Raw genomic sequence first — 17387 nt, 5'->3', positions numbered from 1 at the left:
AGACACAAAGACAGGACAAAGGCTGCAACAAGAGGTGAGACACGTCATCATATCATAATTATACTGCAGGCTGCTCATCAGGCGCCTCTGGGGATGAAAAGTGAGCGGAGTGACGCTCAGAGGAGGAGGAGGAAGAGGAGGAGGAGGAGGAAGAGGAGGAGGAGCAGCAGGAGCGCCCCCTCCTCTTCCTCCTCCTCCTCCGCAGATCGATGACGGGGTGGGTACCTGCAGGACTGAAGCCACCTGTGGATCGTGTCGCGGCTGCAGCAGCATGGGGGTGTCCGCGTCCAGCCTGCTGGATGAAACCAGGTCAAACTACATCAGAGGTGAGGGACGCGAGCGCGCGCTGCGTGTCACCGGACACGGAGGCTCGTGTCTGCGTGTGTTTTCAGCGCAAACTTCCAGCTCGCTGTGTGTGTGTGTGTGTGTCGCTGGTTCAGTGTGTTTCGGTCTTAAAGTGCGCGTGTCTGTGTCCCCGTGGGGACTTCTCGCGGAAACTACAGCGGCGGGTGAGCGTGAATCTGTGCCGGGCAGCAGGGACCTGTCCGGCCGGTTCGTGCTCCACCTGGACGCCTGCGGGCGGCAGCATTCCAGTCCAGGCAGGGGACGTGAGAGTGTGGAGGGGACATCTCTGTGTCATGTCTCTGTGTCCGTGGGTGTGGGTGCGTTTGGACTGTGTGTGTGTGTGTGTGAGAGAGATAGAGGACAGGTGTCCACACACAAATGATGTTTGGATCTGTGGTTCACCTGGTGCACAGGTGTGTGTGTGTGTGTGTGTGTGTGTGTGTGTTCCACTTTCCTAGAGAGCTGAAGCCCCGCCCCCTCAGGTGGGCATCATGTCTCAGAGTCTGCTGTTATGACGTCATATGTGGCGTTTCACTCATACATTCAGAATTTATCAAGAAAGTTTTTTCCTCCTAAGTTTTTCAGCTTTTCCTTCCAAAACATGTCCTGGATTGTTTTTGCTTTCCTGACTTTATAATTTCCCACGATTCTTCACACTCTGAACATGTGACTGTAATTTATAGAATTCACATCACTCCCTCCTTTGCTCTTTAAAGTATTCACAACTTAGTAAGTTGAAGAGCGGCGGCTGCAGAGCCTCGCCCTGCAGGTCCCTCTGTGACCGCCCAGAACGAAGCAGGTGAAGAAAAACCTCAAAAACATCCCAGCAGCTGCAGACAGAGGTCTGTGGATGGGCTCTCTGACTCTGTGTGTGTTAAGTTACAGCACCAGGGTCACACAAAAGGGGGGGGGGCATGTAAACAAACAGAATAAAAAAAGTGATGGAAGCTCTGTCCTTCAAGCTGACACCTGTGGCATGGCTGCAGCTGTTGCCGTGGTTACGGGGCAGCCTCATGCTCACAGTGGGAGGATGAAACAGTCGATCCTTTGCCGCCGTGCGCCCGCTGAAGTGCTTCTTTCTGTTGTGTTGATGTTCACCGGGGTCTGACGTGGTTTTCACCTCCTGCGGCTCGCTGCGGCTCGGCGGCCTGCAGACTTTGGGACCCGTCTGTGTGGTTAACTCTGTCAGATTTTCCTGGCAGCCTGTTTGTGGATGCAGTGACAGTGTGTATGTACAGGGTGAAGACACTGTGTGTGTGTGTGTGTGCAGGGCGGAGGCTGGTAGTTTCCAGGCTTGGACGGAGAGCATTCTGTGTGATTCATGAGCTGATGGAGGACGACCGCTCCCTTTGGTTTGGGTCAGACTGACAGAAGAATGTACATTCATCCACTTTTATTTCCAATACTTCAACGATCTGTAACTGAACTTATAAAGTCAGATTTTCATCAGCTCTCTGATCAGGAACTATTTTGTACCGCTGATGTTATTATTCGTATGAACGTAACATTAGTGCTGCCATCGTTTCTGCTCGGGCGCAGTCATGAGCTTGTTGTGGGTCTGTGCAGTGAGGCAGGGTGTAGCTTGGTGTAGCTCGGTGTAGTAGCTCGGTGTAGTCTGGTGTAGCTCGGTGTAGTCTGGTGTAGCTCGGTGTAGTCTGGTGTAGCTCGGTGTAGCTCGGTGTAGTCTGGTGTAGTCTGGTGTAGTCTGGTGTAGTCTGGTGTAGCTCGGTGTAGCTCGGTGTAGTCTGGTGTAGCTCGGTGTAGTCTGGTGTAGCTCGGTGTAGTCTGGTGTAGCTCGGTGTAGCTCGGTGTAGTCTGGTGTAGCTCGGTGTAGTCTGGTGTAGCTCGGTGTAGTCTGGTGTAGCTCGGTGTAGCTCGGTGTAGTCTGGTGTAGCTCGGTGTAGTCTGGTGTAGCTCGGTGTAGTCTGGTGTAGTCTGGTGTAGCTCGGTGTAGTCTGGTGTAGCTCGGTGTAGTCTGGTGTAGCTCGGTGTAGTCTGGTGTAGCTCGGTGTAGTCTGGTGTAGTCTGGTGTAGCTCGGTGTAGTCTGGTGTAGCTCGGTGTAGCTCGGTGTAGCTCGGTGTAGTCTGGTGTCGCTCGGTGTAGTCTGGTGTAGCTCAGTGTAGTCTGGTGTAGCTCGGTGTAGTCTGGTGTAGTCTGGTGTAGCTCGGTGTAGTAGCTCGGTGTAGTCTGGTGTAGCTCGGTGTAGTCTGGTGTAGCTCGGTGTAGTAGCTCGGTGTAGTCTGGTGTAGCTCGGTGTAGTCTGGTGTAGCTCGGTGTAGCTCGGTGTAGTCTGGTGTAGCTCGGTGTAGTCTGGTGTAGCTCGGTGTAGCTCGGTGTAGTCTGGTGTAGCTCGGTGTAGTCTGGTGTAGCTCGGTGCAGCCTGGTGTCGCTCGGTGTAGTCTGGTGTAGCTCAGTGTAGTCTGGTGTAGCTCGGTGTAGTCTGGTGTAGTCTGGTGTAGCTCGGTGTAGTCTGGTGTAGCTCGGTGTAGTCTGGTGTAGCTCGGTGTAGTCTGGTGTAGCTCGGTGTAGCCTGGTGTAGCTCGGTGTAGTCTGGTGTAGCTCGGTGTAGTCTGGTGTAGCTCGGTGTAGCTCGGTGTAGTCTGGTGTAGCTCGGTGTAGTAGCTCGGTGTAGTCTGGTGTAGCTCGGTGTAGTAGCTCGGTGTAGTCTGGTGTCGCTCGGTGTAGTCTGGTGTAGTCTGGTGTAGCTCGGTGTAGTCTGGTGTAGCTCGCTGTAGAAGCTCGGCCTCAGTGAACAGCAGGTGTGTTCCAGCAGCCGCTTCCTCTCTTTGTGGAGACTCTCACAGTTTCAGGCTCTGGATGTCTGAGGGATGGTGTAATGGCAGCTGGAGGCAGTGACACAGCGTGAAGAATGGCAGCAAAAAAACAGCTAAGCCAGAATCTCCAACTGTTCCAGCCGTGCTGCGTTCAGGGATGTCCGTAAAACTCACCACGACTCACACAGTCACACGGAGCGCGAGGGTAAAAATAAATACCTGAAAGGTCACGTGAAGGAAGGACCACGGTCCTCCGTGAAGACGAGTCAGCGAGAGCTCCTGATGAGTAATGGTCTGAAGGAAACAGCTGAGTAATGCGGAGCAGATGTTACAGATGTTCAACCCTGCTGAGCGTCTCCTTGTCCTCACTGGTGAGACATGTGGAGAACAAACTGGGTCACCGTCATCATTTTAAAGAGAATCAGAGAAATGAAGGATGAGGCAGATGATCCATCATGACCTGTGTGTGACCTCAGCTTGGAGGAGTTCAGTCCGTCCCTCAGAGCAGCTTCAGGTCTGACATGTTGGTGGGTTTCCTCACATGTTTCAGGAGCCTCCACATTTCAGCTGGATGAAGGTCTTCAGTCACCCCCCCCCCCCAGGCTGCGTTCAGACCTCTGAAACCTGATGTGTGTATGGACACAGTCCTGATGTATGAATCAGAGCTGAGTCAGTCCAGGATGTGGCTCGGGTATAAATCTGGCAGCAGACCTGAATCCATAAAGCTTTTAGTGTGCACACATGCACTGTTGTGCTCAGGCACACATCATCAGGTGGCGTCTCATCCTAAAGGACAATTCCACTTTACATAAACTGACTGATAAGTCTGAGTCCTACAGTCGGAGCAGGAGGTGACTTATTTCCTCTTTCAGTGTTGAAATAGAAACCTTTGTGTTCGCTGTGACCTCCAGGGCAAAACAACTGCAGTTCCTCCAGTAGCCTCTAGGGGCCAATAGCTCCAAAAGTGGGTCAGTCTCCCCACAGACCATGTCAGGGGTGTGTGGCTTGGAATCACCAGTAATGCCAACATGGCGACAGCTGAAGCCCCGCCCATTCCAGCCTGCTGCTGGCTCAGGCACCGTTTGACCTGTGGCGCCCCCTGGTTTTCCAGCCTGTTGTGTGTCCGATGTTCCTGGACATCGATCGATTCGACTGATTCCTCCTGCAGAGGCCCGCGGGCGTCACTCTGGTTTTATGACTCTGATGAACCCAGAGTGACTTCTGGTTTACAGGCAGCTGTTCTCTGACTTTATTAATGCTGAGGAGCAGGTCTGTCCGGTGGGACTGGTAGTCCACATACCGACCTTGCTGTCAGTGAAAGGACGCCGTGGGCTGTTTGCTAGCACACAGCCGTCCCTCTGTCCCCGCTGGATGCTTCCATATCAGGTAAAAAGTGAAACTCTTGCACACCTGCAGGATTCCCTGAGGTTGCGTGTCTGGATGAGCACGTGGGTGTGGCTGGTTTCATGTTCTTGTTGTGTAACACCCTAAACACACAGGTGTCACTTTTTAACCAGCTGACAAACAAGACATAAAACACACAGACAAACAGAGCAAAGTGTCTCCCTGCAGACAAGATGGCGGCGTTAGCGCTGCTAGCCACGGCTCGGTGCTCGCCTAGGGTCACGTTGTTACACAGACATAACATATGACCACTTTTAATTGGTGAACAACACAACACAGACTCCCACCAGAGATACTCCGAGCTTCGTGGAGTCATGCCAGGTGATGTCCTGCAGGCCTAAGACTGAGACTGAACATGGACCAAGTCAAACCACCATCGCAGATTCTCTTTCTAGGCAATTCCAGACCTCTCACTGACAACATGAATGAAATCAGAGCAGCAGGATTCAACGCCCACTGCGCCGCTATCATCATGGAGACCTGGCTGAACGAGAACATCCCGGCCTCTGCCGGCGAGCTAGCTAGCTTCAAGCTCTGTGGAATCACCATCACTAACCACCTGACATGGTCTGCCAGCACCCAGCGGCAGGCGAAGAAGGCCCGGCAGCGGCTCTTCTTTCAGATACAGGCAAAGGTGGAGCGAGGCGTTCAGCAGTGGGTGCTTGCAGGTAATTCTGAGACGTGCAGAGACGACGGACGGGACGTTTGTTTGAAGTGACAGCGTTAGAGGAGGCGCCAGAGGAGAGAACAGAGACACATCAAACAACCGCAGAGACACACAAAGAGCAACAAGACTCACACACAGATGATCAGAGCGCTGCATGTGAAGTGTGCAGATGGTGGGAGGACTCACAGTGACTAAAATAAACTGTGGAGCTTCAGGTTCATCTGAAGCTGTGCTTCCAGCTCACATTGATTCAGGCTAAAAACACACACGTTCCTACAAACCTGATAGAGAGACGGACCGATCAGAGACGAGCTTCAGCTTAATAAACTGTTTGTGTTGTTTGCACACATGATGCTGTCTGTTTTAAATGTGTGTCGGGGGAGAGCTGGCGGCTCACACCGAGCCTCTGATGACTGTGAGTAATCTGAGTATTTCATTTCTGTGCTTCATCACACTGATGATTCAGCGGTTTCTTTATGAGACACGTCTCAAACCACAGACCTCACTGTTCATACGTGTGTTCACACTGACATCACACAGACACGCAGTGCACTCTGGGTACTCACATGCTGTACAAAGAGGTGGACAGAATGGCCGCCATCTTGGCTTTGTAGTGGATAAACAGGGACGCCAGTCAACCTGTGGATCAGCTGCGACTATAAACACAGCAGCAGGTTCCGACTGTGAACAAAAACCTGTTGGACTCACACAGAACAGGGTGTTAGTGGTGGCAGCACATTAAACAGTGAAGATGAACTCCTCAGATTTGTGAGGAGTTTGAGCATTTCTCCTGCTCCTCCTCCTCCTCTTCGTCCTCCTCCTCCTCCTCCTGCTCTTCCTCCTCCTCCTCCTCTTCGTCCTCCTGCTCCTCCTCCTCCTCCTCCTGCTCTTCCTCCTCCTCCTCCTCCTCCTCCGAGTTTGCATGTATGAAAGTAGAGAATAAATTAAACAAACGGCTGCTGCTGTTTGCATAAAGAGTAACCGCCATTCAAATCATCTCTGAGCAATCGGAGATGAAGGAGAGACCTTCCTCCTCCTCCTCGACCTGAGTGTAGTGTTAGACAGAATTCTGAGGGACAGATGATCCTGCTGCACTGCAGAGGAGGAGGAGGAGACCTCCTGAGGTTTTATTGGAAACAGGTTAACCTCCAGCCTGCTGCACTGTCCCTGTGTGTGTGTGTGTGTCTGTGTGTGGTGATGACTGGGTGTTGTCTCACTGAGACTCTTCAGGGAGCAGACTGCTTTACGTCCATGTGAAAGCATCATGTCTGCAGATGAGTCATGATAAGAGGCCTCTTCTTCTTCTTCTTCTTCTTCTTCTTCTTCTTCGACACATCACATGTCTGTGAGGCAGCTGCAGCGTCCCCAGAGACATGCTGCATGTGATGTAATGGGAATCATCTGCAGCCTGTCCAGGTCTGATGGAGGTTTTAGGATGGGGGCCGTCATAAAACCTCAGTGAGGTCTCCTGTTGTTTCTGAAGTCCAGCCGTCTCCATGTTGGCAGCGTCACCAAATACAGACGAGAGGTGGAGCCGAGGCGGAGCCGAGGCGGAGCCGAGGCGGAGCAGCGGTGGTCACACCCATAAATATGTGTCATTTTAAGATTTAACATGATTAAAGTTTGTCTGTGGGGACTGACTCACTGCTGGAGCCCCTGGAGGCTGTGAGAGGAACTGCAACTAGGCTTCATGTCTCAGTTCTGGAGGCCGCTTGGGACTGACCAAGAAAAACTGCAGTTCCTCAACTGACCAAGAAGTTCCTCAACTGACCAAGAAGTTCCTCAACAGTTCCTTAACTGGCCACTTGAGGCAGCCTCCTAAACTGAGTCATTTTTTATATAGTTCACCTGCTCACTGCTGGAGCTTAATGTGGTCCATCAGTCCTCCAGTGAGCACTGGGCTGGGCCCGGGACCCCTTAGTCCTCTGTAGACCCCTAAAGGAAGCAGAGGTGGCATTTAACTGGCTCCTCTTAATATATTCATTCAGCACAGCATTTAAAAATATGTGAACACGTCCATACAAACAGCAAACAGTGCAGTTGTTGTTTCAGATGAACAAACAGCTGCTGGCTCCTCACAGCTTTCACCTCCAGCAGGAAAACAAACATGGATCCTGCAGACCGGCTTCCAGCGGTCAGCAGATGGAAACGAGCAGCAGGATATCCAGTCTGACCGACCGCTCGGCGGGAGAAAGCGCCGCACACGGCTCCAACCTTTACAGGCGGCATTGTTTAGGACAGAGGAAAAAACAAGGCGGTCCCCTGAGAGCCACGCCGACAGCTTCACACTGCAGCTGCTGATGAAGAACAGACCTCCAGTCCAACAACAACAGCCGCCATTAATCCTCAACATACCCATGAGAGCACAGTGAATATCTCTCAGCTGATGCTGATGAACCATAGAGTGCAGCTTGATGGGAACTGTGAAGACTCTAATCCTCCATTCTGTCCCTCGGCATGTGGTGAACACAATTAATACTCCTGCTCTTCATCAGTCAACAATAAAACACTCTGGGGTCATTTCAGGAGGCTCTGAAGAGAACGTGTTCGGTATGTTTGATGAATGGATCATTAGGAGGACTCCTGCTGCTGTCTGAGCCTGATGAGCTCCACCTTCTCCTGCCTCTCCACGGTGACAGAGGCTGACATAGTAACAGGGGCATTACCGTCACTGCACTAAGAGGCGGCCACACACTCGGGCATGTTCCTGCATCATGGCCCTGAGAACGGTGTCTGATAGTTCATGGATGTGGCGTGTTTACGGCTGTGGATCCTCCTCCTCCTCCTCTCTGTGATGCTGTTCCTCAGCACATCAGGAGTCTGGCCTGAAATCTGAGTCACGGTGTGAAAGTGCTGCCAGCGAACCACAGCAGGGACTGAAGGGGATCTGCCTCGGCGGTGCTGGGGGGACTTGGACTGGATGTTTGTAATCTTAATACTGGACAGTCCAGAGCCGCTAACAGTGACCTGCTTCCAGTGAAATGTGGGGCTCCCACACTGATGTTATGATCTGGCAGAAGAATGCTTCAGACTCCCTCAGATTGTTGTTTTCTTTTTTCTTTACTTCACAAAAATTCACCCGTTGTGCACTTCCTGGTTCATGTTTCAGCCTCCTGCTTTTTGTTGGTCTGTAATTTGACCACCAGGCATTCAGGGACGACGGCAGAGCCTGAGGTTCAGACCCGTCCTTTCACAATAAGAGCTCTAAGCTGCTTTAAATCGTTCATATCAGAGACTGTGGCTTTAATGTATTTCCATTGTCTGTAACAGCCTGAGGACTGTTTTCTATTAAAGGGACTTGGACAGGTTTACAGTGATGCTAGCTTGCCTGCTAATGCAGACAAACCTCTCAGCACCACTCATTCAGACTACAGTTCACCTCCTGCATCTGTTCCGACCCCAAACTGAAGCAGAATGTCTTCATCAGCTGATGTTACCACGTCAAACAAACACTACAGCTACGTTACAGCTAGCTTAGCAACTGTCTGTATTGGTATGCTAACATTAGCAGATAACACCAATCTGTTATCAGCTAATGCTAACAAATATAAACAGCACCAGTTTGACAGGTTAAAGCTAGCTGGCTAAGCTTGGCTCGCTTACATCATTATATCAATCTGAGTGGATATGAAGCTAGTTTGCTAACATGATTTATGAACTACTGTGGCTAATGAAGTTTACCAGCTAGCTTGACTAACTGCAGTTCTCCCAGCAGCCACAGGCGTCACTGTTAACAGGCTCTGTGTCTCCTCTGTGTTGGTGCAGACCAGGCCGAGGCGGAGCTGAGGGACTTCAGTCCATACTACAGGAAGCAGTTCTCGGTGGCTCGGTTCTGTCAGGTGGAAGATGAACTGGAACCGAACAAACAGAAGATCACTCAGCTGCTCAAACAGAAGGTACGTCAGCGTACAGGCTGCTTCATGACGCTTCAATCAGCTGGTTTTCTAACTGATCGTGTTCGCTCACCAGCCGGTTCCGAAGGAGGGCAAGGTGCTGTATGAGGACAGCGTCCTTTACTTTGACGACGCCAGGAAGTGGAGGGAGAGGTACGTGGTGGTGAGAGCCAACTACTGCCTGGAGTGTCACGACAGCCTGGAGGTGAGTGCGAGCGCCAGACGGCCTTCAGCCAATCACAGCTCAGTGAGCAGCTCGCTGATCAGCGTCTCCCTCTGCAGACTTTTGTTAAAGGGGTCCCACCGCGCCACAAGCTGCTGCCAACAGGGGGCACCGTTCTGACCACAGAGGAGTCCTACATGGCCATGGTGGACAAATGTTTCCCCGATGACAGCAGTGAGTCAAACTCTGACAGCGGTTAGAGCGCCCCCAGCTGCTCCGCTGGCTCACCTGACGCTCTCTGTTGCAGGTGCGAAGGAGGACTTTGCTCCGCCCCTGACGGGGATCCCCGGACAGTTTCCGGTCTACCTGCGTCTCCCGTACAGGAGGGACTGGTACTTCTGCTTCAAAGAGCAGGCCACGCAGGCTGTCTTCCTGTCCATCCTGACGGACTGCATCCGGCACCAGAACCAGGGTGAGAACAGCTTCACACCGCTCTGCATGGTTCCACTAAAGCAGCTGAACACTTGATCAATAAATGGATCCTATTTAAATCAGATTAGAGGCACACACACACGAGTCTGTATGACTGAGCCTGACTGATCAGACCGCTGCAGCCAACAGATAAATCACAGAGATAGAAATAATCTGTACGGCCCTCTCTGGTGTCTGATACTCACACGGCAGCATCAGTTGAACCTCTTTCTGCTGTCACCATGGCAACAGATTCGCCACACCAGCTCAGAGGAGCAGAAACACACACACACTGAAACCTGCCAGCTGCCTAATTGTTGTGCTCTGTGTGTGTCTGTGTGTGTGTGTGTGTCAGACTTCCTGAAGAAGAAGACGTGTGAGGTCCTGGCCTTCCTGAAAGCCGTCCAGCTCTACAGACAGGACAAAGGCAAATATGAAGCCTGGGACATGCTGATAGGAAGCGATGTCAGGGTACGTCCACATCATCGGGTCAACAGTGAACACTTCCTGCTGGTGATCAATAAGTTTATCAGATAGCTGATCGCTGGCTAAAAGCACCAGGTATCAATGAGCAGCTCACTGTGTGTGGAATGATTAGCTGAGCAGCCCACATGTTTGTTCCTTCATCACCTCCCTTCTTCCCGTCCTGTCCGACCAATCAGAGGCTTCCTGCTGCGTTTCCCTCTGAGCCCGCCGCACCGCGCTGTCAGAGCCCCCCCACCGGGCCGCATTGTGTTGATTCAGAATTAGTTGGAGGAAGTTTGAGTCGCAGCAGGAAACACACACACAGACACACACACACACACAGACACACACACACAGACACACACAGACACACACACAGACACACACACACAGACACACACACACACAGACACACACACACACACAGACACACACACAGACACACACACACACACAGACACACACACAGACACACACACACACACACACACACACACACAGACACACACAGACACACACACAGACACACACACACACAGACACACACACACACACACACACACACACACACAGACACACACACACACACACAGACACACACACACAGACACACACACAGACAGACACACACACACACACAGACACACACACACAGACACACACACAGACACAGACAGACACACACAGACACACACAGACACACACAGACACACACACAGACACACACACACACACAGACACACACACACACACACAGACACACACACAGACACACACACACACAGACACACACACAGACACACACACACACACACACACACACACAGACACACACAGACACACACAGACACACACACACACAGACACACACACACACACACACACACACACACACAGACACACACACACACACACAGACACACACACACAGACACACACACAGACAGACACACACACACACACAGACACACACACACAGACACACACACAGACACAGACAGACACACACAGACACACACAGACACACACAGACACACACACAGACACACACACACACACACAGAGACACACACACAGACACACGCACACACACACACACACACACACAGACACACAGGTCAGACATTTCCTGTTGTTTTTTTTCTTCAGGCCTGCTGCTCGCACACGTGCAGTGAGAACACATACCAGAGGAGGAGCTCCTCTCATCTGAAACACACACATCAGCAGTGAGACATGAAAGGAATGAATGAAATGAAGAAACAAGACGGAGCAGTTTGTCTGGGTTTTATAAGCACTGAAAATCATAAATCACTCTTAATTTGGACAGAACGTGTGTGTGTGTGTGTGTGTGTGTGTATTGTTTATCTGTGTGTGTGTGTATTGTTTAGCTGTGTGTGTGTGAATTGTTTAGCTGTGTGTGTGGATTGTTTAGCTGTGTGTGTGTGTGGATTGTTTAGCTGTGTGTGTGTGGATTGTTTAACTGTGTGTGTGTGTGGATTGTTTAGCTGTGTGTGTGTGTGGATTGTTTAGCTGTGTGTGTGTGTGGATTGTTTAGCTGTGTGTGTGTGTGGATTGTTTAGCTGTGTGTGTGTGTGTGGATTGTTTAGCTGTGTGTGTGTGTGGATTGTTTAGCTGTGTGTGTGTGTGTGTGTTGTGATCCTTACAGAAACAATGAGCAGTGTGTTCCTCTGCTCGGGGACAGCATGGCTGCTGGGACGTGTTTCTTCGCTGGATTTGTTCAGAGTTGTGCTCCTCAGTGATCAGAACCAGGTCCAAAGCAGGTCCAGACCGACGGTCGGTCCTTCAGGGAGCTTACACTCCTGTCCTCAGGAGTTAGGTTATTGGCTAATGATGACACACAAAAGATGAAATGATGGAGTGACCAGATGTTGTACACAACAGGAAGAAGGTCAGCCTCTCATTCCTTCGTGTATATTTATAACAGAGGAGTCTGGACAGTGATGTTAGTCTGTGTGGTTGCTGCTCAGAATTCTGTCTGTTTCTACCATCAGGTGTCTCTTGTGTATTTTTTGGTGCTTTTATTTTGGAGGGGTAAAAATGATGACTCCACTGTCTGTGAGTTTGAACCTTTTGTTTTGGACGAAAGCTGCGAGCTCTGTCAAAGAAAGTGATGCTGGTGGAGCAGAGGCGGTCCGCCGCTGTGTCCTGGAGGAAGCAGAGCGCTGCATGTGATCAGTGAGCAGGCAGGAAGACACACGGTTTGAATGTATTTAAATCACAGCTGGCAGCACAGGACACAGAGACATCACTGCACAGCACAGGTCAGGCGGCTGCTTTAAAATAACACAGAGGGAGCGGTCAGATATGTTAACAGGCCAGCTGAGCACAGCTTCCTCAGTGTGGGTAAATCTAAGAGTGATCTGTGGCGCCCCCTGGAGGAGATGGGGCTCCAGCTGTGGACTGACTGTCTGTGTGTTCAGGTGATGGCTAACGTGGTGATGGAGCAGCTGCTGCCGTCTCTGGGGAAAGACCTGCTGCCTCGACTCAAAGCCAAGAAGACAGAGAGGAAGAGAGTCTGGTTCGCCGTGAGTAACCCCGGAACCTGAATTCATTCTGAAGCTGTGAGACTTTTAACAGGAAGCCTCTCTCTGCACTCAGGCGGTGGAGGCAGCGTACATTCTGGTCCAGGAGCACCTGCTGGTGGGACTGTCTGCGCTGAAGGAGGAATGCCTGACATCAGTGCGGCAGCAGGAGGTCCTGATCCACTCCGACATGGACCAGATCCTCACCTCCAGGAAGCAGCTGGAGGGGAAAATCCGAGGTACGGCTCTCCTGCTGTCAGACTGTCACTGTCGGGGGGACGTTTTCTGACGCTGGGTGTCTCTCCACAGCCAAAGTGTCGGAGCCGGCGGAGAGGCTGTGCTCCGAGTCCATCCAGCCGTACCTGGGCTCCGTCCTGGATGAGCTGATGGAGCCGATCAGCTCTGGATTCCAGGAGGGCCGCCAGCTGAGTGAAAGCCAGATGGACCAAGTGTGTCAGGATGTCCTTCAGGGATTAGAGAACGAGGCGATGCAGGTTTGTCCAAGCAGCCAGAGGACACGAAGCACCTGCTGCCTCTTTCTAACCCGCCCTCCTCCTCTGCCCGTCAGGCTCTGGCCGACATGGCGAGGCCCAACCTGCTGAGCTGCTACCAGAAGATCAGCTCGCTGCAGGACAAACTGCAGAGCCTGCAGGAGAGATTCAGCTTCTCCGACATCAGCGGAGTGATCCACAGCGCGCAGATCGACCTGCAGCAGGTTCTCCTCTCTGTTCACTCCCCCTCCCGCAGACTGTCTGTGGGCGGAGGGATTTCCTGACTCAGGGATCCATCAGCTGGTTATGACTCACTGTGATTGTAATGTGAACCTTCACTCAGCATGAAATATGAATCGGTAGCATGAGTAGAGTAGAACTGAATCTGATGTCTCTGCAGCTCCCATATTACCTGGTCTTATGTGGTCTGGTTTCAGCTGATGGAGAACGCAGCCTGCACCTTCGAGCAGCTGCTGCACAAAGCGGTCCAGGACAACCCCGACAGCGCCGGCTCTGCCACCGAGAAGGCCAAACACAGGGTGCTCAAGGTCTGTCTGACAGTTCTGATCACAACACCTGATCCTCCTCCTCACACACAGTCCATCCTGTCTGCAGAGAGACGTCAGAGTGTGTGTGTGCAGAATACCTCAGTTATTCAGACAGATTAAAGAGAATTATTTTTCTGTGCTTCAGTTCATGAGTTTCTATAACTGACGTCTGCAGGTAGCTACACTGACCTTTGACCTCTTGTCTTCCTGCAGCAATACGACTACGACAGCAGCACAGTGAGGAAGAGGATCTTCCAGGAGGCCCTCGTGTCCATCACTCTGCCCTTCATCAAAAAGAACCTGGCTCCTACCTGCAGCACTGTGAGGGCCTTCATTCTCACACACAGAGACACAGACACACTACACACACACACACACAGACACACAGACAGACAGCAAGACTTGACCATCTTCTCTGTGTGTGTGTCCAGGAGCTGCAGGGTCTGGAACAGTCCATCGACGCCGACCACTCCAACTTCATCCATGTGGAGAACGTTTATGAGAGCATCCTCCTGCAGATTCTGGACAAGGAGGTCTCCAAAGGTACAAAAACCTCCATGATTCACAGGTGGTCCCCTCACAGAGAGGACTAACGCCTTCTGTTCTCTCTCCATCCTGCAGTGGTGAAGGAGGCGGCAAGCCTGAAGAAGCACAACCTGTTCACAGACAGCAGGGACCTGATCAGTCAGTCCAGCCGGTCCAGCCTCTGCTCACCGTCTGCCTCCACCCCCAGTAGTCCTTCCTCTCCAGCTAAAACCTCGCCTGGCCCGCAGCAACCGTCTCCTCTAGCATTGAATGGCCTGTTGTCCAGCCCTCAGAAACAGGAGGAGGAGGAAGTGCAGCAGAGCGAGGAGGAAGTGAAGAAGAGCCAGGAGGAAGTCAGGAAGAGCGAGGAAGAAGCGAAGAAGAGCCAGGAGGAAGCGAAGAAGAGCCAGGAGGAAGTCAGGAAGAGCGAGGAAGAAGCGAAGAAGAGCCAGGAGGAAGTGAAGAAGAGCCAGGAGGAAGCGAAGAAGAGCCAGGAGGAAGTGAAGAAGAGCCAGGAGGAAGCGAAGAAGAGCCAGGAGGAAGTGAAGAAGAGCCAGGAGGAAGCGAAGAAGAGCCAGGAGGAAGCGAAGAAGAGCCAGGAGGAAGTGAAGACTAGCGAGGAGGAAGCGAAGAAGATCGAGAAGGTGCAGCAGAGTGCGGAGCAGCAGCAGTCCACTGAGATGGAGACGCCTCTGGGAAAGGCTGAAGTAAAAGAGGCCGCCCCCAGTGATGCTGCCCGTCAGGAGGCGGAGCCACTTCTACCCAAAGATGAAGATGTTTCCCAAACTGTGAAGGAAGAAGAAGGCAGCACTGGTACACCTGAAACCCCGACTTCAGAAGACAAACCCGCCCCGAGTGAGACGCAGGATGCAGCAGCAGCTCCAGAGACTGTGATCCAGGAGGAAGTGACGTCCGTCCAATCAGAAGAGGCTGAGCCTGAGACACAAACCCCAGGAGAGACCTGTGTGTCAGAACCTCCTGCTGCTGCTGCTGAGACCACAAACACTCGGACAGAAGGTCCTAAAAACCCTCCAGAGGGACCTGGACCCCAGCAGACTGCAGACAGCACTGAAGAGGAAGTTCAGTCAGCAGTGCCCTCTGGTGGTGATGCACCTGCAGAGCTAAAAGAAGAAGCAGAAGCAGAGCCAGTCACAGTCTCAGACCCAAACTCTCTGGACGTGTCGGTGGGGAGCGAGTCAGACCCCTCAGACCTGGAGTCCACAGATGAAGTCTCAACAACCTCTGATGTTCTGGAGGATGAGGGAAACGTCAGCAAGTCACCTGTGAGCTCCGATGATCCTGCCGAGGAGAGAGCCATGAGCAAGGAGCCGTCCCCTCCAGCCCAGGACGCCAGCAGCGACGTTGGCGTGGGATCAGACGTGGAGGCTGGGGCCAGTGTGAGTGCGGAGACACCAGCGGAGGACAGCGCGGTGTCTCTGTCTGCTTCCAGCCCCGACACCAGGCCGCCAGACTGCATCAAGGAGATCCGTGACCTGGTGGTGGAGGTGATCGAGGTGGAGGAGCTGGTGCAGCGTTACCCCAGTGGAGTCCCCACAGAGGAGTGAAGGAGCAGCGTCACAGGACACGGCCGGGTCGTTACCAGAAGCTTCCATTTCTGACAAAAACACATATGCATGAAACTATTTATACACACCAACATGTCCGCTCCACGCTGTGACTGTAGAGACACCATTATTTTTGCATGAAATTGTTTAAAGAAGTTTAAGATTTAGAAATATTTTATTACTGGAGAAATGTAAGCTTTGAGTATGAATCATTTGTAGAAGAGTTCATTCAGTTTTCATGTGGGAGAAGGGGGGAAATTAGCCTAGCTTAGCATGCAGAAGCCTAATAATTAATAGTCATGATGAATAAATACTCAGAAATCAGCCGTCAGACACACAACAGGTTAGTGAGCTTAAGTGCAGCTCAACAGTAAACAAGGCTATTTCCTGCCTTTATGCTAAGCTAGGCTAACCGTGTCCACCGCTGATGAAACGTCCAGCTGACCATCCACAGACACGCCCCTTTCACCAAATGAATCCATTTTAACATCGTTCCTAGATCCAGTTTGAAGGTTCAGACTTTCCTCCTGAAGGAGGTGTAGCTCAGTGCCTTTACAGCGATACTTCACCTGCATGTGTCCTCCGTGTCATGGATGTCATGAAGGAGCGTCTCCATCGTCTGGTCGCCATAGAGACGCTGTCTGAACACCTGCATCATCTCCACCTGTGGCCCTGCACAGCAGCTCTCAGACACGTTAATGGAAACAGTGTGCAACATATGTACGATAAAATACACGTCCATAAACAGTCTGTGTGTGAAAATAATAATAATAAATGACTTTATATGGCAGTGAAACAAACGCAGCACAGTGGTTTGATTATTTATTTCCACATCCGCTCTGAATCGATCACAGTGCGCCGAGTGATCCCACATCTGCGACACATTAAATACAATATTCCCTCCAAGGACTCGATACATCGTGTTTGACATGTCAGCGGCGCTTCAGGCACATCAAGAATAAAAACACATTTTCAAGATAAGACAATAAAAAGGCAGTTAACATTTCTCCTTAAATTACATTCAGTTAAATAAAGACAAATGGTTCAGATCCACACAGACTGTGACAGAGCTCGGATCTGCTGCTAATTAAGGGGAACTTTTCAGACAGAGCTGAGAAGAAGTTGGTCCATGCTTCGTCTACTCGCCCAGGTGTGTTCACTTCCTGCATGTGTGGGATCATGATTGTGTTATTTGATCCCACAGACACACAAAATGTCACCCAAGGTTTTGTTGGGATGTCTGAACTGAGGTCTGCAGATTATTTCCTAGTAAAGTAAAGGGAGTCCTGAGAAATGTGGAAGGGACGAAAAGACCACAGCCCCCCCGCGGGGCTCCCCCTGACCTGCTCTGGGGTGTGTTTGTACTTGATGTTGTTACTTTTGGCTACAATCATCATCAGATCAGGCCGACGTTCAAAAAATCAAACAAACATTCGGTTGTGTCAAACTATATAAATAAAGACAGTTCAGTGTTCATAACTTACATCAGTGCAGGAGAACGTTACACTACATTAAAACATATTTACCAAACT

General features: G+C 51.4%; 1 protein-coding gene across 1 annotated transcript; it reads left to right on the top strand.

Moving 5' to 3' along the window:
- The first annotated feature begins 210 nt into the window (after window positions 1-210).
- On the top strand, window positions 211-16659 carry LOC114434987 (protein Niban-like). The gene is made up of 15 exons (XM_028404472.1): window positions 211-326; window positions 8957-9087; window positions 9161-9289; window positions 9367-9481; window positions 9555-9719; window positions 10074-10189; window positions 12625-12729; window positions 12803-12965; window positions 13036-13220; window positions 13295-13441; window positions 13655-13765; window positions 13979-14086; window positions 14197-14308; window positions 14387-14622; window positions 14935-16659. The coding sequence occupies exons 1-15, from the start codon at window positions 272-274 to the stop codon at window positions 15853-15855; spliced, it is 2799 nt and encodes a 932-aa protein (XP_028260273.1). The 5' UTR covers window positions 211-271; the 3' UTR covers window positions 15856-16659.
- The last annotated feature ends 728 nt before the right edge of the window (window positions 16660-17387 follow it).

Source organism: Parambassis ranga, chromosome 4 (genome assembly GCF_900634625.1).
Source record: "Parambassis ranga chromosome 4, fParRan2.1, whole genome shotgun sequence".
Lineage (NCBI taxonomy): Eukaryota > Metazoa > Chordata > Actinopteri > Ambassidae > Parambassis > Parambassis ranga.
The sequence above is the reverse complement of the archived record's forward strand: the minus strand, read 5'-3'. Positions and strand labels throughout refer to the sequence as shown.